Source organism: Artemia franciscana, chromosome 17 (genome assembly GCF_032884065.1).
Source record: "Artemia franciscana chromosome 17, ASM3288406v1, whole genome shotgun sequence".
NCBI lineage: Eukaryota > Metazoa > Arthropoda > Branchiopoda > Anostraca > Artemiidae > Artemia > Artemia franciscana.
The window spans coordinates 36,733,851-36,759,787 of record NC_088879.1 but is presented as its reverse complement, the minus strand read 5'-3'; the positions used below and the strand labels follow the sequence as shown (position 1 = coordinate 36,759,787).

The 25,937-nt window shown below is 35.0% G+C and overlaps 2 protein-coding genes across 4 annotated transcripts in view; one reads left to right on the top strand and one right to left on the bottom strand.

The window, feature by feature from the left end:
• LOC136038210 (uncharacterized) overlaps nt 1–17,475 on the top strand; it is a 31,838-nt gene extending 14,363 nt beyond the window's left edge. For all 3 annotated transcript variants that reach the window (XM_065721293.1, XM_065721291.1, XM_065721292.1), the window contains 4 exons: nt 4,021–4,165; nt 8,294–8,503; nt 10,845–10,982; nt 14,638–17,475. In XM_065721293.1, the coding sequence (XP_065577365.1) occupies nt 8,347–8,503; nt 10,845–10,982; nt 14,638–14,666 (324 nt within the window). In that variant the 5' untranslated portion in view covers nt 4,021–4,165; nt 8,294–8,346 and the 3' untranslated portion in view covers nt 14,667–17,475. The remainder of the gene's footprint in view (nt 1–4,020; nt 4,166–8,293; nt 8,504–10,844; nt 10,983–14,637) is intronic.
• A 5,679-nt stretch (nt 17,476–23,154) lies between these two features.
• Nucleotides 23,155–24,479, bottom strand: LOC136037638 (procathepsin L-like). The gene has a single exon (XM_065720345.1). It carries the CDS (start codon nt 24,442–24,444, stop codon nt 23,155–23,157), a length of 1,290 nt encoding a protein of 429 aa, XP_065576417.1. The 5' UTR covers nt 24,445–24,479.
• Nucleotides 24,480–25,937: the final 1,458 nt, after the last annotated feature.

Here is a 25,937-nt window from a genome sequence, read left to right as displayed (position 1 = left end):
TTCCACCAATATGATTAAACATCCAACCCAATCCACATTCATCAACTCCAAGAAAAACTGGCAAAAACTTAATTATTAACTAGAAATTCTCTAACATATTTTTGAAGATAACAAACGAGTGCAGCTTCTTGCAGACTCTGGAAGCATGTTGCAGTATGATATTTCATTATATTGCAAGCTGTCAGAGGGTTGAAGTCATCTGCATTATGTAGTATGAGGAATATGTAAGCTGTTGGAAGTGCAGGGATGATCAGTTGATTGATCAGAAATAAAACATGTTAGTATATAGGGCAGCAGAAAGAGGATCATGCAAATTAAAAAAAAAGGGGAAGAAGCACAAGACAGAAAATGAAGAGATTTCAAATCAAGCATGGGCTTAAGTAAGAATGGTTAGTGTCCGGTATTATAATCTTTTTGCTTTATCATAAAGTTTTGAAAGTAACCTCATTGACGAGGGATGTCATTGACCTGACATCCAAATAACAGATCAATATAAAACATAAGACTGAACTGGGCAGCAAAATAGGATTATAAGAATTGACCTCGGAAATATGTGTTTGAGATTTTAAGGATCCCGAGACTCTTGAAGGCTTTCATTTTGACCAGGTTAGTGTTATGCTTGAAAGAAAGATTTCCATTAAGCAAATCCTTTCCATCACTTGAGGCAAGGTAATTAATATCAAACCACTGAATAACTTTCAAAAAAGGCTATCATCTTTTAACAGAGTTCTAGATAAGACTCAACTCTACCAGCTGTGACAAGAGGTCGCTATTTTTGACGCAACAGAACTGTTCTTTATGCGTCAAGAGTACTTTTATTAGTAAAAGCAATAAGTGTATCCGAAAAACACGAGTTCCTGTCACAGTTAGTCACAGATGCTGGTTTACAAAGACGATAGCAAGTGGTAGGTTTTAAATTATTAATCGTATTTATGAGGATATTAATGTAGATTAAAAAGCGTATCGGACCAGTCACAGATCCTTGCGGGACACCAAACACTATTTCAGAAGGGTTAGAAAAGAGCGGATCAACTGAGATGACTCGACCTGATAAATATGGTAGAAATCTAGAATAAGCACTCCCTCATATGCCAATTTGGGATAGTTTCTAAAGAAGAAATCTGGTGTTATGGCTTTTCGATACCTATCTCGTCCATTACAAGCTTTTTTAGTTTTTGCAGTCCAACTATTCAGAACTGATTGAGTGGTCTTGCCATGACTTGTCTAGCTTTGATAAGAGGTCCGAATAAATGACAGAAAACTAAAAGCTGATTCCTACTTTACCAGAAGTCTTAGGAAAAACATTTAACTTCTCCTGTTTTGTTCCAGAGATACAGATATTCGAACTTAAAGAAACTTGCATCATTATAAAGCATAATTTTTTTATTATTATCATATTATAATCTTTTATTATTACTAAATTTTTATTATTATATAATGGAACAGAATTTTCTTTTTACAGTTTAGGAAGGGGCAGTCCCAAAAAACATTCTCGAATACCTGCTTGAAAAACATTAAGAATCAGCTCAAAAGAAGTGTCATTGAATAATTTGACACCTTTGGAAGTTTTCTGTTGTCATCCATAATGACAAGCTCATATAAAGGATGTTGGATTGCTTCCAAAACCTCATCTCAAGTCTGAAGGAAAGAGGGAACAGGCCCACGAGGAGACCGGTCTCTACCGGTCTTTACTAACAATTGTTAATAAATCATGCGGTTTTGTGCGGTTATAATTACTTCATCTGTGTAGCTTATTATAATTTATATTACCGCTAAATTAACTAAGTCAAATTAGCAAGGCGAATAATCATTGATTACAAAAATTGGTCTCTATACCAATTACCTATAATGTATGTAATTACTAAAATCTTACAAATTACTGTAATCTAATCACTATAATTACCTGTAATCTTATAACCTGTTTAATTACTTAATTTCTATGTAATTACCTTAAATTGTAACTTGGAGCAATCTAAGGATTTTCCTTGTGAAGCTCCAGATTTGATGATCCATCAGTTGTTCTTAGTGCTGTTTAATTGAATTTATTGCTTGTTGATAACCGAAATAATTTTTTTTTTATTTCTTATCGTCTTGAGATTTTGCACAGCCAAGAATAGAGATATGTGCCAAAATTCTCCCGTTCTATTACTTGCGTCCCTGATTTTCCTTGTGAGATTTTTTTTTTCTAGCCATTTTGAATTTTAACATGTTGGGTATTCCCATGGTCGGTGCTGATATTTGTGGTTTTGTTCAAAACACTACGGCTGATTTATGTACGAAATGGATGGAATGGATGGATGGAGCGCTTTCTATCCCTTTTCAAGGAATCATAATGATACTATAGTAAATAAATTTGTCCTGCATTTAATTCTTATGTATGTGATTTCTGTATGTATATTCTATGCATACAGATATCTGTTTAAAGAAAATAATTATTTCTGCTGGCTTAATCCTCCCCCCCCCCTTCAAATGACAAATTTAGAGAATAATTACAAAGTGATTTTTTATGCACATGGACTTCCAAAAAGGAGGAGAAGTTCAAAAAACTAGATTATTTAGTATTTGGAAAGGTTGAAATTTTTCTGTCAAATTGACCCCTATCAAGTCTTCAAATGTAAATTTTTATTTTATTCAACTCTTTTCTGGCTGTGAATTTGCTATGCGTTTAATATGTGAGGTAGGAAGTAATATGATTGTTATATTTGAGAGTTTCTAAAGCTTTTGAAACGATTCCCTGAATAAAGTAGATTATTATTCAGGAACAGAAAGAGCCATGGTGCCTCCATCCAGGGAACAATGAAACTGTAGAGAGCCAGTTGTAGTATTTTGAGGATGTGTCTCTATTGTCCGTATTGTCGTCTATTACACGCCTGCGTGTTTTAAACTATTATTATAAACTCATTTTTTATATAAGTATTTCTTATATAAAATGTTATATTTCTTATCTATTAAATTCTTATATTTCTTATATTTTACTATGTATCTTTTGCTTACCCTTTTATGCAAACCTCAATTTCGAAATTTGAAGTTTAGTCAGTTTTTTACTCTGTATGTAACCAGTCGAGACGTCATTGAGATGAAAAAAGAAGAGACGACAATAAATAACGGTTTGTTGTTAATCTGAACAGATGCATCCCAAAACGATGTGAAAATGTAACTTTATGTTTGGTTAGTGTATTTAGGATATTATGAGGAACCTAGAGCCGTCCTAGCCGAGTGGATTGGTGCGCTAGATTTAGGATCCTTTGCCTGAGAGGCCGAGGGTTCGAATCCTAGTGTACCCAATTATTCGGTTTGGGACGGGGTCAGTGGTGTGACTCTGTAAGCTCATCCAGAGTCGACCCAGCTCTAAATGGGTGCCTGGAGAAATCTGGGGAAGGTAAACAGGAAGGGTGTGTAAAAACACAGGATGGCTGGCCCTCATCCCCCATTGCACTTCCTGGTAGAAGGGCCTTGAGACGGAGATCAGCACCGCCGGTTCGGACCTTAAAGTTCTTGTGCCGTATCCTTTGCCTTTTTTTTACCTATGAGGAACCATTGAATTCAGATTTGAAAATTGAGTCCCTGTAAGAGGAGAGAAAATCTGTGGCTATCTATTATTATTATCTTTTTAATTCTATTTACCTAGACTCATTCGTAGGTCTACTCCAATCCTTATCCAAGGTCTTTTTGAAAATCAGGCTATGATGGTATTTGCAGCCTGGCAAAGCAATTTTCACCCTTGCATTGTTGAGTGATAAGATAAGCAACATAAGCTGGTTTTTAATGACTTTTCAGCTGTTCAGACTTGGGCTTGAAGTCCTACCTCCCGTGCCGTCTCACCAGGTCCATTGTTGTCTCATTGCTGACTTTGCCACCATTTCTGATCGGATGTTTGAATAAACATTTATTTCTCGAGTGGTGGAGGGGCTGTGAAAAAAGAGGAAATGGGAATGAATTGATCTTAGTTACTTAGAAAAAAAAGACATTTAGGGCAATAAATCAGTGAACAATATTTTGATGTTGGTATTTCCCTTTTAGGATCAGGATCCTGTAGCTCTTGGACCTGAGGCTGTTGAAGCTTCCAAGAATTCTCTACTCATAAGACATAGTTTGCTACCTTATTTATATAGTTTGTTCTGGAGAGCTAATCAGTATGGAGAAACAGTCTTCTTCAAATTTCCAGGTTTGTGTATATGAAATTTTATTCCATAAAAATATTGATGATACGTTCTATATATTATGTAAGAGAATATCTTTATATTATACGACAATTATGAGATCCCGGCTTCAGCCATCCGGTGTCACTGTAAGGAGCCATCTAGCTCTGTACTCCAGATTAATTCAATGAGGAGACTTGTCAATTACAATATCAGCCAAAAATTAATCAAGAAAATCGGGTCTTAATTTCAACAAAGCAGTGAGCAAAAATTAAAAGCAAAACAACACTTTAAATAAAAAAAAAGATTCCGAATATTTCGGCCCCTTGTCCGGGAGCCTTTCTCAGCGGAAAAAAAGGAACGAATGAAAAGAAAAGTTGTTTCTAAGAAAATAACACGCAAAAAAACTACAAGTAATCACGAAGAAAAAAAAAATATAAGAACAACTCACATTATAAACAAACATCCAGCGCTGATGTTTCAACATTAGAATGAAACCAAAGCGAATGTCAGTAGTGAAACCATGGGTCACTCCTCTCAACATTCAGTGTATAAAAAAAAAGTCAATTTTCAAAAATTCTTTTGAACATGTTTTATGATTATCTAGGGAAAGATTAAACCAAAAGTTTAACATTTCCCATGCCTTGGTGGAACTATTTAAGCAAAAGGGAGGTAACCAAAGAATAAAAGGAAATACTTGAGAAAGGTATAAAATTCGGACTAAATCCTAAAAAAGTACCGATAGAAGAAATAATTTCAAAGATTTAGACAGGGTTTCATAAGTTTTCGAAATATGTTAGTAATGTAGAGATGATTTAAGACGGGGGGTCGTGAGTATTTTGAAATTTTTCTTATAATTTTCAAGAAAACCTTAAGATCAAAGATATAAAAGTTTTAAAAGATTTTAAAAAGATGCAATTAAAGAAATAAGTTGTTTTGTCTTTATTTTTTATTCACTGCTTTGTTGAAATTAAATTCCGTTTTTCTTGATTAATTCTTCGTAAATAGAAAAGCATAGTGTGGTCTAAGAAATTATTTACAATATCAGCCACTCTCAAACCTTTGTAAAAAAGAAGAGAACTCCCCCATATTGGACAATTAGGTTAACTATATTTCATCAAAAGAAGGAGGCTAATGCGTAAATTCCCTTACCTTTTTCATTTGGATCTGAAGTATCTCCAATTAAATGCATATTTTAGGTTTTAAATATTATGTACTTTTATGGACTTTAGACACTACTCATCATAGAGAATTATTCAACCAACAACCTTGCTCCCTCCCCTTTGTAGTTAGTGTATAACAATGAATGAAATGTACATGAAATGTAATGAAAGTGAATTAAATGTACAATGATAAATGTCCCTTATGTCTCGAATGAATTACTTAGTCAAATCAAGCCTACTAACAATTGTCTATAGTAATCTTTAATTTTTTATGGAAGAAAAAATAAAATAAATTAATTAATAATAATAAAAAAATAATTAATGAAAAATTAAAATAATTAATTATGTAATTTTATATTTTTACGGGCGCATGCACCACCATTTTGAAAGAGGAATATCCACCAATGCGCCTCTCTTATACATTTGAACATTGTGATGAATATGAAGGAGTAGTAATACTTTGTAAACAAATTCAATGCAGGACTATTATTTGGCATTGAATTAGTTGCAAATATCTTAGTTGTTTTTTTTTTGGACATGAGTCATTAGTTTGTAAACTAAAGGAATTAAATTGTCAGACCGCTCTATGCTATTATTATCACAGATTTTCTTAACAACAATAGTATTTACTCTTATTTATTGTAAAATAGCTACGAACGTAAAGTGAAAGTAACAATGAACGTAACTGCAGAAGATTCCAAAAAAAATTACCATACTGTTAAATGTTTAATGTTCAATGATTGTTAATGTGTTAAATAAAATCAAAAACTTAAATAGTTGCAAAATAAAGGGCATATCTAAAATATGCCTTGCATTTGCATATGCCAGAGGCCCTTGGGGCTACTTCACGAATCTTTGACAGGCCCGCATCAAATTAGAAGAAAGTCGTCATTTCAGGGTGCGGTTTCAGACGCTAATTCCGTTCTCTCTCCCCTAATTTTGGGGGTACTCCGGACTGGTAAATTCAGAAGAAACGTCAAGAAAGAGAAATAAAAATAGAATGAGGAATAGAGAGAAAGGGAGGAGGTTAAAGCAAAATATCGTTAACTGATAAAAAAACAATAGCAAAGTAAAATGTACAAATGAAAAAAAAAAAAAACGAATAAAAAGATAACCTGTAAGAAATCGAAGTTTGGCGTCCTTATAAAATCTTTCTTCCCCATATTGTGGGGGACAGTGTTTCCGTTTGGAACACCAGAATCATGTGGTCTATGGATAATTGATGGCTTCTGCAAACTATTAAACAAGTTACTAGTTTTTAAGAAACAGAAACTTCGCTGCGCTAAATGTAGCAAATATTATTAAAATATAAAAAAATGTGGCACCAGGGCTTCCTGGCACTCTGCTAACCTGGTTAAAAATTACTGAAAGGACTTTCCTGTTGTATACAACTGTTCGTTTGATTTCAGCTATCGAGCTTTAAGTGTATTTGTGAATGCAAAATGGGTATTTTTCAAAATAAACGTTGATTTTAACTGTTCTACCAATTTTCTTCACTGCAGGTTAGGAAATGGAATATATTTGTTAGTTACGTATATATCTTTAAAAAGTATCAAAATAGAAAAAGCGTGGGGTAAAATCAAAAACCTTTTCAGTAATTTGGTTATTTTATGGTAATTTTTCTTTTTCTGAGATTCATAGTCTAAATCATTCAACTCGGCATGTTCTATTAATTGGTTCAGTCGGTATTTTTTCATATTTCATTTGGCACTCAAGATTTTGCTCTCAACAAGAATGTTTAGTAAGCTCTTAGCTATAGAAAGCTCTATGTATACCATGCTCTAATGTATGCCTCTTTCTCATTCATTGAAAAAGTAAGAAATTGAATTTCTTAAATGAAAACCTGATTTGTCAAGCACACTGGCGGGGCACTGGAACATCGTAGAGAGCTATTTAATGGTCCTTTTTCAAGGAAAGGGCTAAATCTATGTTCTTTTATAATTAGCAAAACATAATTTTAAATATAAAATCCATTATTCTATCAGCTGAATAAATTTGCCTCTTCAAAATCTATAAAGCTGAGGATTAAAGAGGTTGAAATACCGTCTCACCTATAAATGATAATCTAGATGTTGCTTATATAGTATCTAAATGTAACCTAAAATGTTCAGTGCTTGGTATAAGAGCCGAAACTACTGATACACCTATAGATTGTGAGTTCCATCGAAGTTTTATTAGAATGTAGCCAAAAATTCTAAGTGGATGATGTAGTGTCCTGAAAAGCCGTTACTTTCTAACTAACTACCATTCAGAATAGCTATATTCTGGATTTAGTGAAAATATCAGAATGTAGCCCAAAATTCTCAATAGGTGGTATATAGTTCTGAAGTAGACTAATGTCTACTTCAGAAGCTCTGAATATTATGTCTACTCAGAATATTACAATTCTGAGTATATTCGTAATATTTTTAAATATAGGCATAAATCGTCAGTGGGCTGTTTATGAACTTGAAATACTACCATAAATGTCGCTTTTCTGAAGGTTGTTAATATCTGTTTAATTATTTGAAAACCCGCCCATCACATCTTGGAAAGGACGGAGCGTTAAAGGAAAAATCAAAAAGTAAACAAAATATGACATTCTGCATAAACAAAACAATGGCCATGAAACAACAAGAGGGAACAGAAAAATAATAGGAAAAAAAGAAAAGGATTTCAAGCTCACTGTCAACGGTCATTTTGGCGTGTATATATGTATCAAAATAGCACACAGCAGCTGAGTAGATCGCATTTATTAATATACCATCTGTTAACAATCTGCTCAAAACTTCAGAACTGGACTAAATATTAACTTTTCAGCCACATCTTTCAAAAGCAGTCAAAATGTAATTTGTTATCCAGAAATCAAGGCTCATAAGTGGTCGAGTGAAGAAATAAATCTAAGATATGTGAATATACCCTAAAATAGCCAACGGATGACATATGAGCCTCAACTGCTGCTTGGCCTATGATCGTTCTGCATTGAGCCAGTCTATTATAGTTCTCTTTCAGATGACAGATCTACGTATGGTATAGACGTCCAGTTCCTATGGGGCAGCTCTTAAATGATAATTCCTGTCCTGGATCCATTGGAACAAGTAGTAACTGCCTATTTTCCAAAGGGCCTATGGTATGATTATGAAACATTTCGACTTGTGTCAGAAGGAGAAGAAATCATGGATTTGGAATCTCCTTCCGGAAAGGTTCGCCTTGCTATAAGGGGTAATTTTCCTCACCAATTTTAGAATAAGTTTTCCCTTTTTTATTTTGGGAAAAGATACTACATGTATGTATACCATAAAGGTGTCCTGGCACGGCGACCAACACATCTGAAAAAAAAACAGTATTGTTAAGAATAGTACTAGGGAACTTTGCTTTGCTCTGTGAAAATAAAGAGAGTTTTTTAATCTATTTTGCAAAACAGCTTTAATTTAATTTTATCTGGCAAACAATTTCGCGTATTTATACCGACAAATTATTCCATACTATCGGCAATCAAATTAAAAATACTTTATACAAACACTCATCTCCAGCAAAATTTATTGTGACTATCCCAAGTAATTATGGTGTCATTCATATGAAAATTTTTTTCAAAATTAATGCCCTAAACGAATTTATTTTATAAGCTAGTTTATAGTCATTTACTAATCTTTTTTTTATCTGTGATAATTAAACATTGAGAAATAGCTTATTACACATAAATCTAATTTTAGTCGTATCTGATAGTTCGTACTTGATTGACCGATGCAGTGTCTTGCTGTAAATTCATCTTGGTTTTCCGAAAGACGAGAGAAATCATAGTTCCATCATTAAAAGAGGTGGAGCAAAATCCTCAGTTTCTCTTCTAAGAACTTGTAATGTCACTTATATGAATTTTTCACACTGGAAAATGGCAGTATGTAAAATTCCAGAAAAATTACTGTGCCCTTGTCAACAAAATATTTACAGAATAGTAGTTATTGATGACGTTATTCATGTCAAAATCCAAAACCTAATAATCATCGCTATCATTTCAATTTGTTTCGTTCGTTTTACCTCGGCTTATCTTTCTTCATTATGAAATACATATCGCCGAACCTTTGTTTTTTTTGTTTTTTTTTAACAAAGATATGGTAGGCTTTGATGAGCCTATACAAAATCCCAAACCCAATCATCATCGCTATCATTATCAATTTGACGCCTTTTGATTCTCGCTATCCAGGTTTATTTTCATTGACCTGCTCACATGTTTGGTGCCCCATGTCTTCTCGCCGCGTGTGTCTTTGCTTTTCATTTTCAGTTTTGGCTTGCTCACATTTTTGGTGTCGCATGTCTTCTAACCGCATGTGTCCTTGCTCTTCATTTTTGACCTTCCGCCGCTGTTTTTGTTTTTCTAACTGTGTAGTATTTGATTTTCATTTTCATTTCTGACTCGCTCACTGCTCGGTGTTGCATGTCTTCTAACTGCGTGTGTCTTTGCTCTTCGTTTTCATTTTTGACAAGCCGCCGCTTTTGTTCTAACCGCTTGTGTTCGTGCTCTTCATTTTCATTTTGACTCGCTCACTTGCTCGTTGTTGCAAGTCTTCTACCCGTGCGTGTTTTTGCTCTTCATTTTGTTTTTGACATGCTCTAATTGTCGTTTTTGCAGATCTTCTAACCCCTCGTATCTTATCTCTTAACGTCAAATATGTCTTTAATTGGGGTATTATTGGGGCCCGACATTATAACCTGGAATTTTGCAAGAGAGGGGACCCTGAGGCCTCTCCCGGATCCTAAATTTTATTGAATTTCTGCGCTCTTAATATTCAAATTATCGACTAAAATGTGTCTTTTGGTTCTGATTATTGCTAATGCACTATTTATTTTATTACTATTTATTTTGTGCTATTTGTTATTATTATAATGCACTAATAAACAAGTTTCCGTTTCCGGGTTTTCGGTAATGGCGATTTCAATGGTGTAATGGTGTACTTTTCAATCCATTTTCAGTTTCGAGAGGTTTCAGGCTATTTTGAAACTCCCATCAATTTTTTTTCAAAATAATGATTTATTATTCAGGAATGCACTAATCAAACAATAATGTGGAGTTCATGGGTTTTTAGCCCCTCATAATTAACTTGACTTATGTTCGTTTTCAGCTTTATCGACGTTGATCTTTCCTTTCATTTGAAAAAAAAAATGTGTTGAAAAAATTAAAAAAACATTCACCCTAATATTAAAACAAAATCCCTAACTTCAAAAAAAAATCCCGAGCAAAAAAACAGTGTAGAGTCGATGGGGCTGTAGCCTCTTATGATAAAAATATCGAAAATTCGTTTTCAGTTTCAACGAAGTTGCTCTATGGCTTTATTTTTTTTTTTAAAAAAAAAGTTTATTTAACTATTGTATTTTCGTGATTTGAAAAACACAATCAAAGCAATTCCGTCTTTTAATTTAAACTGTAAATGGTCTAATACTTATAGTGACTAGTCGGCTTATCTTTGTTATATATTTTCTATTGCTTTAAAGGGAAATCGACATCCTATGTTTTGTTCTAGGATTTCATAATTATTTTTCCCCTAAATCAAGAATATTCTTGTTGCAGGTGGGGGTATTATCCCAACTCAGTCACCCAACGTGACAACCGCGCGTACACGACTTAGTCCCTTTGAGCTAATAGCTGCTTTGGATGAAGAACAAAAAGCCTGTGGTAGCCTCTATTGGGATGATGGAATCTCTATAGGTAGGTCAATGGGACAGGAAGAAAGAGCTAGTATTATAATTGTGTCTTCGGAATCTGTTCGATTGGAAATTACATTAGGTGGAAAAATAGAAATTTTTACAATGAAATCCAAGAGTCATTTCTGGAGCACTTATTTTGATTTAGGACTTGTTGGAAATGTGGAAAGCTTTGCACCCGTCACTGTCAACTTGTTTTTCATAGCAAGCCCCTTTAGATAGTTTGGAAGAAAACAGTAGCCGAGTGTGGACAACTGAATCTCGATTTCGTTACTCAAATACTACTGAGAGCTTCACATTTGGTTTCAAAAATATTCTCTGTAGAGTGGGAGATCCCTGTAGATCCCTGTAGATCTATTATATGAATATAATATGATATTATACTTTTATATAGATATATAGTTATATTTAAGGTTTGTGTTCCGTTCGAAACGTGCAATTTTACGAAAGATACTGCCTCCGCCAAAAATATGACGGATACTCATTAGTAGCGGGTCTATCCAATCTTCGAGCCAGAATTATGATATTACTCATTTTTTTTCTCTGAGAATGCTCTAAACCCGTTTCAAGATTAGGAAATTTTTCCTTTTTATATTTTTCCATATCTTGAATTTCTGAAATTTTTGGCAGTAAAACACTAAAGTAAAATTTTTAAATATATTGGATGGACAAAGCAAGTCTCAGTCTCAACTTTTGAAAAACAGTCAAATTGTCGACTTAAATTGAAACATCAAAACCGTAGAACTGTAGAAAAATAACAGGTCAAGAATGTAATGTAAAGCATTAGTTCGAAGATATTGGTAGAGGTGCCGGCAGCTTCGCCACCGTGCCCCATCATGGCACGCGGCAGGCTTCTATATATGGATTCTCATTGTCCCTTGTGTTCTAACCACAAACAATGCTGGGTCCCTGGGGATCAAACTTCAAAAATGAAGTTTTTGTCTCTTTGATAAAATTTTTTTAAAAGGTTTTACGAATTGTGCAGTCGTTGAAGAGACAATACTTTTGGCCAACCCGAAAGAGTTTTTACAATTCTAACTTAGGTCTCGAAATAAATTAAATTTTGTTAAGGGTAGATATAAGTTGAGTCAAAACTGAATTAAAATAACTACTGTAAAAGCCTAGACTGCCAAATTGAGACATTTTGTGTCAAAATGACACAATTTGATGTTGCATGCAGCGTTTCCACTTTGACGGATTTTTCCGTCAAAAACGGATTTTTTGGGTCTTCGACGGATGAGAATTTGTTCTGTAGGATTTCCGGATTTTCTAAGATTTTACGTAAAAATTGAACTTAGTTGTTTTTATTCTCAAATCACATTGATCTTTTTAACTATTAATCTTTACTGTTGTTTCTTTGGTGTTTTCCGTTCCGACTATTTTTCAACCATAGTTGATTCCCAGACTAATCAGCTCACCTACTCCAGTCCAGAAACCTGTTTGGAGTTAACACGATCAAGTCGTATCTACTCTTCAAGCAACCGTGAGTTAAGCAGTGAGTCATCAGGTCAAACTTATTCTTGCGATTTATTTATACAGGGAATTGACTAATCCACTTCTGAGAATCGAGTTGGAATTTGAAAGCTATGTTCTGAAGTTATTCAATGATTTTAACAAAATCTTTTTGAGCGAAAAGCTGCTCTTCCATCATTCAGCCAGAAGTGAAGCTGCTGATCCGTAGATTGTCAATAAACCTTACGAAAGCAGCCTACGTCAGAGGGACCTTTGTGCTAGATTTGAACCCTGAAAATGTCAGGGAATACTTTGCTTTGGAAGAGTTATATCTTGGAATACTCATTTGTGAATCTCTGGAGACGTTGCCGTCAAACCAAAGAACTCGCACTGAAGACCCATCTGTTAATTTGGTGGATTTGTCAGCACGTTGTCTTTATGTCGAGGCGATTAAGCAGATACAGCAAAGATTCGTATTTGACGACGAAATGTTCGTATACGCTGATCTGTTAGACCGTGTGATGGCCACCGACTCGTCAGCTCCAATAAAACTCTCAAAATTTCTTCTCAAATACGAACTTCCTTCATAAAACAAGGCCGTCTCTGGTTCAGTCTTGGTCTCAGGAATCACCCCCTGTTTTCGAATTTCCCTCTAAAAAAATTCATTATTATTATCAATGAAGTGTTTCCCCAAAAAATTATTTCCTTAGATCTAACAATAAGGTTTTCCCTGATATTTTTGCACATTGGGTAAAAGAAAGGGCCTTCACCAACCCATATACTTCCTTCTTCCCCTGATTGGTAATCCGTCTGCCGCCGTAGTTACCAAGCAGCTGAAGTTATCCCCTGTACTCCTGTCTTAGAATAAATCTTTTCCCCCACGCCATATATATGTTGTTTTTTTTTTCGAGTGTAGGTTAACTTTGATAGTTGACCTATAACCGTTTTCTACTACTTCGCAACAAATGCTATAAACAGGCAAATTCTTATGGAAATAGAGATTATTAAAAATATCTTGGAAAATCTTAAAAAGATTTGGAGGTTTTAACATGTACCTCTTTCCTCTGTTCCTGTGTGCATGCATTATTTAAAGAAAGCCAGGGATTGAAAGGCGTATGTCATAATAGCAGCGTCAGTTACAACCTATCAAAAACGAACTCAAATCCCTAGTAACCTAAAATATAAAAGTATATTAAAAAAAAAGAAATGAGGAAGAAATCCCATTTGAAGCTGATTCAGGAACGGTAGCTTTTACTTTGATTAATCTTATTCATGGAAATTTTGAAAACAGCTTCGAACCCCAAGAAAATGGTGTCACATCGAAATGAAAACAATACCATTGGAAGCAGTGAAGTTTTATTTTATGGACCGAAACCACCCCATTTCGTCATAAGAAAAACCTTTTCAACAAGATTTTTATAATATTTTTGAAAACAGCAGTAGGCCTTAATCCTTCTTACCTCGGCCATTGAATGCCTTTGGCCTTATGCAAAAAAAAGTAGTGCGCTATTGCCTAGAAATATTGGTGATCGCTCACAGTTTTAGTTCCAAAATAATAAGTTGGCTCTCTGCCTCTGTTTCTCAGGTGAAACATGCATTACAAACCATTAGAAATTGTTATGATTGTAGATCAAATACTGAGCACTTGACTATTTCAAATTAATGCTGATTTTTAACTGCAACATCGTAATTAAACTAAGAATTCAAGGAAAATTCCTTGCTAAAAATTTTGTTGTGTTCTGGTCGACTGAAATCTTAAAACCTTGGACAGTAGTTTAAAATAGGAAATTTTGAAACAACTCACTTTTCTCAATTTTTAAGAGAAGAATAAACCTCGATTTTTTAAGAACTCATGGTAAAAATAAAGTTCAAGAACATAAAAATTCAGCAATACCTAGCAATTACGATTATTGTGCTTGGAGAATATTTTCAGAGTAGAGACATTCTTTTCGGGCCCTAATAGTCATAATAGGGCACCACAATGTTCAGAATGTTACCTTTTTACACAAAATGGGGCTGAATTTGTAATCTACCATGAGAGACCAAATATTTGTAAATAGTATGACCTGTTAAGAATTAAATGATGCATTTTTTTTTTCAAAAGATCTGGGATTTTAAGTCTCACTGTTGTTCACTACAAACCTTGTTTTTTAATTTTGCTTTGATTTTATCTTTTATCCTTTTTTATAATTTTCTCTTGTTTTCAGAGACGGCACCCAGAAATTCGCCACTGTGATCTTGAACTCCTGTGATTTTGGAATTGGTCTCATCCTAATTTCTAAATATCAACTTATTAGTGTGTAAGAAGTTTTAAATTTAAAAAAATAGTGCGATATGCTTTGGGTTCACTAAATATTCATCCTCTATCTGAGAAAGTGGCTGCTCCTCCCCTCCTTGACTAGCGGTACCATATCCATATTTCAGAATGTGTGGTAATAATTAGTGTTTTAAATGTACGTTGTAGGTCAATTATATTTGATACAATTGTTGTTTCTTTCCCTTCTTTTTTCTGAGACGGAGCAGCAAACTTAGTGAAACTTAGTCAAATTTAGTCAAATTTGACTAACTTATTCAAAGACTGTAGATTGATTTAAACTACAAAGACTGTAGACTGATTAAACTGTAAGACTGATTTAAACTTAGTCAAAGACTGTAGACACAAAGAAGTTATGATGTTGCAAAATATCTGTTCGAATATTGAAGATGGCACTGTATATTCAGTTAGTTATTATAGCTTATACAAAATATTATAGTAAAAAGCGACACCATGGAGGAATTAAGCCACCTAAATTAAACACTTTAGAAATAGATATTATACGAAGGTAATAGATAGATACTAAACATCAATTAAATAGGTAAAACATAATAGGTAATAGACAAAACAACAGTAGGGAGAAGCACCAATAAAAGATTTTTCAGTAAAGTGAATGGATTTTTTTCTCTCTCTCTCTCTCGTATTAAACAAGGTAAATTTACAGTTTAAATAGTTTCCTTTAGAGATAGAAAGTAATCATATATCTCACTATAAAATCCTAAACGTTGACAAATCCCAAGTTTATGGGTCAATTCTCGCTTTAATCAGAATAAAAAAAAAAAAAACACTATTAAGATCTTCGGATTTGAGACTATTTTTAAATCATTTTAATGAACAATGGTATATACCTACACATATTGGTGAAAATTTGAAATCGATAACGAATATGTTGTTGCACATACCTTTATAGCTTTGTGCATTTAAAAAATCGTTATGACCAAGTGCATAATCACATATCTGATCTGCTACTTACCAGTAATGGCTACTAAATATTAACACTTGCTAGATTTATGTGTTGAAAGCCTAAAAAAAGATAATTTGCCAGAATTTTTGGACTTTTTGAAGATTTATTTGGTGGCTCCTGAGACTTGGCGGTTAAACCGAATATTTAACAATATTTTGTACTTTAAACTAATGTCATGTTTAGACTTGTCTAGTAGGTTTTAAAAACAACCATGGAAAAACGATGGAGTGGTTGCAGTATTATTTTCGGATTTTGGGGATTGGGGAGATGGCGTTTTAAATAGAGGTGTATTCTGTAGTATGGTATAAATTACTTCTAAAGCTGTTGGCGCATCAGACCCACCGACTTTTTTTTCTCAAATTCATTCATTATGAAAGATCTAAATGAGTACATTAACTTTAAATGGATATAATAGAATGAAAACCTGGCAGCTAGATTTTTATTAGAACTTGAAAATTGTTTCCGAATGATACTTTCTTCGATTTTCTGGTACCATCCATTCTGCATAATAAGGCACGGGGAAAAATACAGGGGAGAAACGCAGACTTTTTTAAGCCAATAATATTGCATTTGATTATAAGCATCAGGGGCCTGAGCTTTGCACGGTAAAAACAGACATTTCTTTTAATCTTTCTTGCAAAAAAACAAAAATTATGCTCATAGAGCATAAACTAAGAAAAGTGTTTATAAATTCGTTGGCCTTTAAAAAGACATTTTATGGGGTTTGGGATTGGGAAAGCTTAACAAGCAAACGGAAACTCCTAAAATTTGATGTTGCTGATGTATTTTTAGGTATTTTGCTGAGGTAGTTCTTAATCAGGCAAACTTTGTTGAATTCTTTATATACACATTTTTTTATAATGATAAATTCAAATGCTTTATATATATAAAAGACAAGGCTCACTTTTGAGCCTTTTTTACCTTTAATAGCGCAATCTTTGACTTTCAGATTAAGTAACTAAGTTTTTAAAGTTGCTTCTTTATACGTTAGGCATACAATTTTCAAATGTTAACTAGTCAAGTCAGTTCAGAACCAATATTTTCTGAGGCCAAAACTGCATCGCACACACCCCCTCCGCCCAAATCTATTCAAAACTTAACTCTTTACTCCATCTCATGAAGTACCAATTTCCTTTCAATGTGTGCGGAGAGGCATTGCTCCGTTAGTCTGACCCAAAAAAGCAGTCACCAGTTTTTCTTTGTCAACTGTGGAACTGTTTGTATAGGAGGGGATACCCTTTTTGGGGTCTCTTCAAACTTACCATAAAAAGAGTTAAACAGTTACCAAAAAAACATGCATATTTATGTAACAACGTACCTACCACTGTGCCTACTTGCATCACTTATGTGATGCTACGTAGTAACGATATGCCTACTAGAAGTAAGCCTATTTGTTCAATATAACAAGTTCTAATATGTCACGTTCTGTATATGCAGTAAAATAGTTTTTGCTTTGCAAAGGCAGACTTATATACATGTTTAGGTCTATTGAACGATTTTTGTTCACTGTATTTCAAAACGATACAAAAAAGGGTTTTCTTATAATTACCGATAATCTCTTTTTTTTTTACTACAATAAGAGGATAGGTCCATTTTATGCAAAATGTTTGCCAATGAAGACTAATCAAGGATTTATACTAATAAATTCTTCTCAGGAAACAGTGAAATCACTCAGTTCTTTCAGAAATAGTGATTTGCATTTTATTTTTGTCATTTAGCTTTTTCGTTCATGTTATATTATTGAATTAAAGATTATTGCAAGTTTTATTGTACAGTTTATTAATAGTAAAAATACTAGAAACTTTTGAATTTCTCGTATATGCGATGACAATCAAGAACGACAGTATGAGAAAGGACGGAGTTTAATTCGTAAAACCAACTTTTTTTCTGTAAAAGCAGAGTTTGTTGTTGCCCCTTTTCCCATAACCCTTTCTTCTGAAAAATCTTTGCAGACTTCTTCTCATTCCCAGAAGGATAACCCTTCTGGGTTATCCGGCTCGATTATGACTGATTACTTTTTATTGAAATTCAGTAACTGAGAAGTGTACCTGTCTTGAGTCATGTGAAACAGTGGAAAGATTATTATATTGAGCTGCTGGTCTATGCAACCATAGGGACTACAGGAACCTCGGATGTACCAACCAATTCACCTTGAAGAGTTGCGAAATTAAACCCTTAATCTGCAACAGAGAAAGGGTGAAGATACGCTGTTTAGGATACATAGCAAAAATCTATTTTCATAAAAATCATGTCAACCTTTTATGAAACAAATAGCCTTACGTGCAACCAGCATAAAAACTAATCGGGAACCACTATTCATATCGCTATTTTTCAAGTCTAAAGCAGAAATTTAAAGAAGTCTAAAGCAGAAGCCTAAAGCAGAATAAAAAAATACTCAAAACTTTTGACAAGAAGAAAGACAAATTTTGGGTACAATGAGGTGGACAAAAAAAATCCTGTTGTTTCAAACTTATTAGACATGAAAATCTTCAAAAAATCTGAAAACAACAGGCAAATTATAAATGAAGGTATTCTCCTAGTCTGGAATCATGTCTATCATATTTTGAGGAACTAGATAGAAATTTGTCATCCTTGTAATGGCCAATGGTGTGTCTTTTTTTATTCTTAAAGGCATTAGCAAGGTCACGTACTTTCCAAAACTTTACCTTGCGGCCCTGACTATGTCACTAAAAATAGTTTACAATTCTATAAGGGTTCCATTTCATAACCGAAGAATTTGACTGAATAATACATTAAAGAACAAAAAAATTCCTTTGGACAAAAACTGGTCTTTCTTCATAGAGACAGTGACGAATGCATTCAGTGAGAAAAAATTCTCCATTTTTCTTTCAGTTTCATCCCTTCCGATCTCCAAGAATAATCCATGGTTTTTATCCTTTCTCCAAGTCAAATCCTGACCCTGCTCATTGATATTTCGAAGATAAGGAACATAAGATTCTATATTTTGGGAAGATGTTTTTTTTTTTTTTTTTTTATTATTATTATTATTATCATTCTTAATGCTTTTAGAAGGAGCTTGAACTTTCCACAACTCCACATTGTGGTCGTGATTATCCTATTAAGAATATTGTCAAATATTGGGAAAATGTTTTGAAAAACTGAAGAATTTGACAGAATAATAAATTCAAGAGCAATAAAAATCCTTTTGGACAAATTGAGTCTGAAAATCAATGGATTTGGTCATTTAGACAAACAACAAATGCATTTTGCATTAAAAGATGTTTCTTCCAATTTCGTCCCTTTGCTCCCCAAGATTAATTATCCTTGGTTTTCTTCTTATTCGAAGTAAAATCTCAATCCTGCCCATCCGTGGCACAATTTCGTCAAAATTATGAGGGGGGGGGGGGAATTGGAGCTAATTTTCCTGAATCAAATGAAATGATCGGTGCAAATTGAAAAATTAGCCATATAGTACTATAAAGCCAAAAATATATTAAAAGAATACTGACCCTTTTTTCTGGATGTGAACAAAGACCCGTTTTTCTTACGTAGACCTATTTTAGCACAAGGGTTTTGAGGAAACTAAATTTCTACCGGGGTCTTGGGACAGTTGCCTTCTACCTGCCTCATAGCAAATTACGCGTCTGCTGCCCATTCGTGCTTCAAAGAACATGAGAATCCAGTACTTTTGAAACAGCCTTACACCACAAACACAATTTATTGATTTTGAAAAATTCTATTCTTATTTGAAATCTATTCAATTTCCGTTGATTCTTTTTTTATCCATTTTGTTTAATCAGCCATTTATTTATGCATTTATCCTTATTTTCAATTATTCTATTTCCTCTGTGGAACTATTTACTTGACTTCTAATCGTTTCTCAATCTTTTTTTTCATAATTCTGGTTTAAGGGTTTAGAAGTTGTGCTACTGGATTATACTTATTCTTAAGTGACAGTAACTTCATCAAGCTACACATCCGCAATCTATCTATATGTATAAAAATAAGTTGCTTGTCTGTGTGTCTGTCTACTGACGTCATGTTTGTGTGTCGACTGACGTCATGTTTGTCAACTGACGTCATTATGAGGATTGAGCATTATTCCGTTATGAAGTTGTTTGTCGACTGATGTCATGTTTGTCTACTGACGAAATTACAGATCGGGACAACTGGACACAAATGAAGACCGGGAAACAGGGGATATAAATGATGACCGGGACACTCAAAGAGAAATTACAGACTGGGACACCGGGACACAAATAACGAACGGGACACAGGGAATATAAATAACGACCGGGAAACAGGGATACAACTAAAGCGGGGACTTCGGGGGGCACAGGGGGATATATAAATGACGACCAAGACACAGGGAATGTTCAAGGGCAATCATTAGAATAACCGAGGGGCACAGGGAGGAGATATATAAATGATGACGGAGACACAGGGAATGTTCGATTAGCAATCAGCATTCGCAAGTTTTACGTAATTAAAAACATATAAATATCTATATATTCACAGGTAGGACACAGGGACACAATTACAATGGCACGTAACTAATATGGCGCGTAACGACTTACGCGCGTGGGGGGGGGGGGGGGCGAAGCGCCCCCACCAACTAGGTGTTAGGGTGGCGCGAAGCACCACCCCAACAGCTAGTATAATTATGAAATTGCCTAAACTATCGAGAATTGAAATACGTCAAGTTAGGCTTGGTAAGAGGTGGAGGTATTAGATTAAATAGAGGTAACATTCTAATTGTTGCTATCTTGGAAAGTTAGGCTAGCAAAAGTTAAACTTTCAAAGATGGTTATATAGACTAGACTAAAGTAGCCTATGTCCTGGGAAGGTATTTTGAAGTATCTACCTCCACTCTTTCTCCCTCAGAAGGGCTCTGACTTTTGATTACTTTCAAAAATCTTTGTGTTAAAAAAAGTAAAACTTTGCAAAATAGATCTTCTGTATAAATGAAAAAGGGTAGGAAACCAGTTACCTAAATTTGGATCCAGTACGATTACGTTGATCACGTATCTACGACGTTTGCTTATTCTACCCGCCAAGTGTCATCCCGATTTCTCTACCCTAAGCGTTTTCCAAAATTTTCGGTTTCCCCCTCCAACTCCCCCCAATGTCAACAGATCTGATCGGGATTTGAAAAAGAGCTTTAAGACATGAGTTCCTTCTAAATATCAAATTTCCTTAAGATCAGGTCATGTTCTTAAGTTAAAAATTCCTTAATTTTTTTAATTTTTCAAATCAACACCCTCAGCTCCTCCAAAGTGATCAGATCCGTTCTAATTATGTCAATCACGTATCTATAACTTGTGCTTATTCTTCCCATCAAGTTTCATTCTGATTTCTCCACTCTAAGCGTTTTCCAAGATTTATGTTTCCTCTCTCCAGCCCACTATATCCCCGGATCCGATTCGAATTGAAACTGGAGCATTTGAGATATAAGATGCTTCTATATATCATGTTTCATCAAGATCTGATCACCCATACGTAAAATAAATATACCTCAATTTTTACGTTTTCCAAGAATTCCAGTTTCCCCATCCAACTCTCCCCAATGTCACCGGATCTGGTCGGAATTTAGATTGAGAACTGTAAAGCACAAAATCCTTCTAAATAACAAATTTCATTAAGATCTGATCACACGTTCGTAAGTTACAAATACCCCATTTTTTCCGATTTTTCCGAATTGCTCTCCCCTCCAACTCCACCAAAAAGGGTGGATTCAGTCCTGTTATGGCAATCACGTATCTTGGACATGTTTTTATTCCTCCCAACAAGTTTCATCCTAATCTCTCAGCTTTAAGTGTTTCCATGATTTCCAGTCCCCCCCCCCCTCAATGATGCTGGATCCGGTCGGGATTTAAAATGAGAAATTTGAGTTACGAGGTCCTTCTAAATATGAAATTTCATTAAGATACGATCAATCCTTCGTAAATTAAAAATACCTCACTATTTCTAATTTTTACAATTTAACACTCCCCCAAACTCCCCCAAATAGAGCGGATCCATTCTGGTTGTGTCAATCGCGCATTTCATCGTCTTAGCTTATCTGGAAGTACCGAAACTAGCAAAACCGGGACAGACAAACAGATAGAACTCGCGATGGCTATATGTCACTTGGTAAATATGAAGTGCCATAAGAAACGCTTCACCCCGATCCCTCCACTCTAATTGTTTTCCAAGATTTCAGGTCCCCCCCAAGTCCCCCATATGTCACCGGATCCGGAGTGGATCCGTTCCAGTTATGCCAGTCACGTATATTGGACTTGATTTGATTCTTCCCATCAAGTTTCATCCTGATCTCTCCACTTTAAGCGTTTTCCAAGATTTTTGGTTCCCCCACCAACCCCCCCTAATGACTCTGGATCTGGTCGGGATTTAAAGCAACAGATCTGAGTTATGATGTCCTTCTAAATATGAAATTTCATTAAGATCCGGTCACTCCTTCGTAAGTTAAAAATACCTAATTTTTTGGAATTAACCTTCCCACCCAATTCCCCCAAACAGAGCAGATCCATTCCGATTACGTCAGTCATGTATTTAGGACTTCTGCTTATTTTTCCCACCAAGTTTCATCCTGATCCGTCCACTCTCCAACTCCCCCCAACTTCACCTGATCTGGTTGCTGAGACATGATATCTTTCCAAACATCAAATTTCATTAAGATCCCATCACCCGTTCGTAAGTTAATAATACTTCATTTTTTCTATTTTTACCCAATTAATCGTTCCAACACCCCCCCCAGATTATCAAATGGAGAAAACGACCATTTCTAATTTAATCTGGTCCGGTTCCTGATCCGCCCACCAAATTTCATCGTCCTAGCTTACCTAGAAGTGCCTAAAGTAGCAAAATCGGGACCGACAGACTGACAAAATTAAATTAAAATAGGTGTTTATTAATGCTGATCTTAAGTTAAGCATGGCCTTTACCTTTTTTAACTTCTTTTCTCAGAGTATATAGAATATCACAGGGTATCATAGAATTGTGCCAAAAATGGGGGATATATTTGGTAGAAATGGAAAGTTTAAATGATAGGATGTCACCCTATCACAAATAGTCTTTAGCGTAGTTTCCATTAAAGTTAATTTAGAGGCAAGTTTTGAATAGGATGCTGCAGGAATTACCAGCACTTCTGTTGGAGAGATGATAACAAAAGTGGGTAGGTCGACTTGTTCATTGTTTTCGCAAAAATTGAAGCATATCATCTAAATGCCTCAGTGAGGCCAGATCACCTTTTTGTCCCCTTGAGATTTGGTTGAGAGATACACAAGACCATAGTTCCGCTTTTGAGCTCTTTATAATATTCTCCTTTTTTCCTTTTTTCGGGTGAAAAACACTTTATTCTCGAATATCGTCACGAAATCTGTCATCTACGGAATCAAACTGAAAACGGGAACTCTCGAAACCAATTAAGAGAATTAGAATGTAACGTGGTCAATTACAAACATTCCAAAATTACCACAACCCTATTTATACAATTGGATAGAGAGCTCTAGTGGCAATACCACAATGGTTATTGCGATTGCGAGCAATCTTGAGGTACCCTTCGTCTCCCCAGTTCTCAGACCATGAGTTTTTAACGAGCCAATAGTCTTTGCCATTATCAGAACCATAACCAATCACAAGAACTGAGTGGCTAAGGTGCTTAGATGATGTTCTACAAGATGGTTCATAGTAAACACCTTTAGAATAGAATTGGAAATTTTTATGAGACGCATCAATGGCAACAGATACAGGTCCAACCGTGGCAACAGCTGCCTTAAGTTTATCTTCTTCACCAGATGGGATATCGACAAAGCCAAGGGCAACTACACTTCGTTTCCTTTGATTATCACGACATAAATTTTCTTTAGCTTCATAATGATATTCATTTTCCGTGTCAATTCCCTTGTTATCTTTTATATACTGGAAAGTTTCTTCCGTCCGTCCGCCTTTGCATCCTAAATTTCCATGTTCTCGAGAACAATCAATCAAGTTCTGTTCGCTCAAAGAAATGAGCTTCCCTGTTTTTCTGAAAGTTTGACCTTCCAAGGCACCAATAGCTGAAAATGCCCAACATGAACCACACCGTCCTTGGTATTTTACAGAAGTTACGGCTCCTTTTTCCCTCCAGTCAACAGATTCTGGAACTGCAACATTAGCAGGCTCCATAAAAGTATAAGTGCTCTTAGCAAAAGACAAATTTCGTTTCTTATTCAGGTATCCCATCATGATACATTTAAATTCACAATGATGAAGATCTCCGAACTGATTCATTGCAACTTGATACGACTTTTCGCCTTTATCATAAAGGATGTTATGTTTGGCAATTTTGTGCTTATTTTCGAAAAAAATCTTCATTCTATATTCTTCCTCAAGTTGGCTTGGATATTCTTTCTTGTATCTAGCCTTGAATAGATGCCATTCATCAGCAAGTAAATTTGACTGTGATAATGCATTACTGAACTGTAAAAATACAGCTGCCAGGAAAAATATCAGTACAGCTGTCAGTAAATATTTCAAAGTAATCTGCTTCATTGTGCAAGTCTTATGTTCAGTTTCATTGTTTGGAGACCCACCGAAGACACATGTGCTTCTTATGCGAGATACTGTTCCATATTTGTCCGCCACATCTTTGGTCTGTTGTGCTAATTTTTTAGTTGGAGCCGAAATTGAAGCTATGGGTCCATCTCCTTTTTTAAGATTTACCCTGTTTTTAATGTGGACGATTGATGGCAGTATATAGGCTTTACTTGATCCACTTGATGCGACGCCTACCATATTTATACCAGACAGGGCAATTGGCCAACCTTGTGCTTGGATGGAAGTGGGATTATGTAACCCTTGTGACTTCAAGTAAGATTTCAAATTATCAGGAAAACCATCTTCTTCAAATGACATGATTGGATGAGGGGTGTCTACTCCTTCAGCTAGAATATCTTTAGGATCACAATAGCTGTCTATTTCTTCCTTGGATCTTTTTGTGACAGTACGATGGCGATGATAGAAATTCTTTTGTAATGGGTTTCGTTGGTAAGTGCCATCACGTCTATGGTTCGAAAGAGTACCACTTGACTTTTTATTCTCTTTGAACTTTCTGTTTTGGTCATGATTAGGACGAAAGTATTTCTTGAGATTCCCTTCTCGTATTGTACTGTATTGGTTGAAATCACTGGCAAACTTGCTGCTAAGATTTTCGTATGTTTTTTCGCGATCTTCTAGCGGACCAGTTTTTTGTTCTCGGGTAGGCTTGTAAAAAGTTTTATTACAGTTTCGAATTCCTTCAAACCAGTCGTTGTGAATAATGCGATGGCGAAGTAAATATTCTATCATGCCCCCTGCTTGGTTTCTGCCATTATGATTTAAATAACTTAAGTACATGTCTAGAGCTGTTGTGGGTCTCAATAATGAAATCAAAGGATATAAAATATTTGGAAAAGCACAATGATTGCACGTAAAATAGTACACAGAAAATTGACTAAATGTTCTACAAAACTGTATTATATCACATGAACTTAATTTCGTGTTTAGGATCATTTTGCGTTCGTTGATTTTTCGAAAATATAATTTTAAGTCCGTCTTCTAAAGATTTTTTATTACTTAAATGTTGAACTAAAATGATGTTATCTATCATCTACATATATAAAAATAGGTTGTAAGTTTGCGTGTTTGTCCGCATTTGACGTCATTATAAGTATATAAGGCTTTGTATATGACGTCATTATAAGTATTTAAGGGGGCGATTCAAAGAGAAATTTCAGCATAAATCCTACAACGGCAGAAGAAACAGCCGAGGAAGTGGCTCAAAGAGTTAATACCAAAGGCTTGTGGCTAAAAGAGAAAGTAAGAAAAAAAAGTTTGCCGAGGAATCACAAGAACAACGTGAAAACAGGCTTGCGTCTCAAAGAGAAACTACCAAAAAATCGTGCCGAGGAATCACAAGAACAACAAGAAACAAGCTTGCGGCTCAAAGAGATAGTGCCAAAAGAAAGCGTGCCGAGGAATCACAAGAGCAACGTCAATATTATCGCCTGGCATTCAGGTACAGCCCAGTCGATGATTATAGCTTGAGTAGATGTGTTCAAATCGGGACTGTGTCTAAAATTTGTCCCTATTGCAAGGGCTTGAAATTTAATGGAGAAACAATGAGAATGTGTTGCGCCTTAGGAAAAATTAAACTTCCTCCACTGGCTGCACCACCAGAGCCATTGAAGACTTTATTCTGTAGATCTTTTTCATTTCATTCAAAGAAATTTTATTCTGTAGATCTTCTC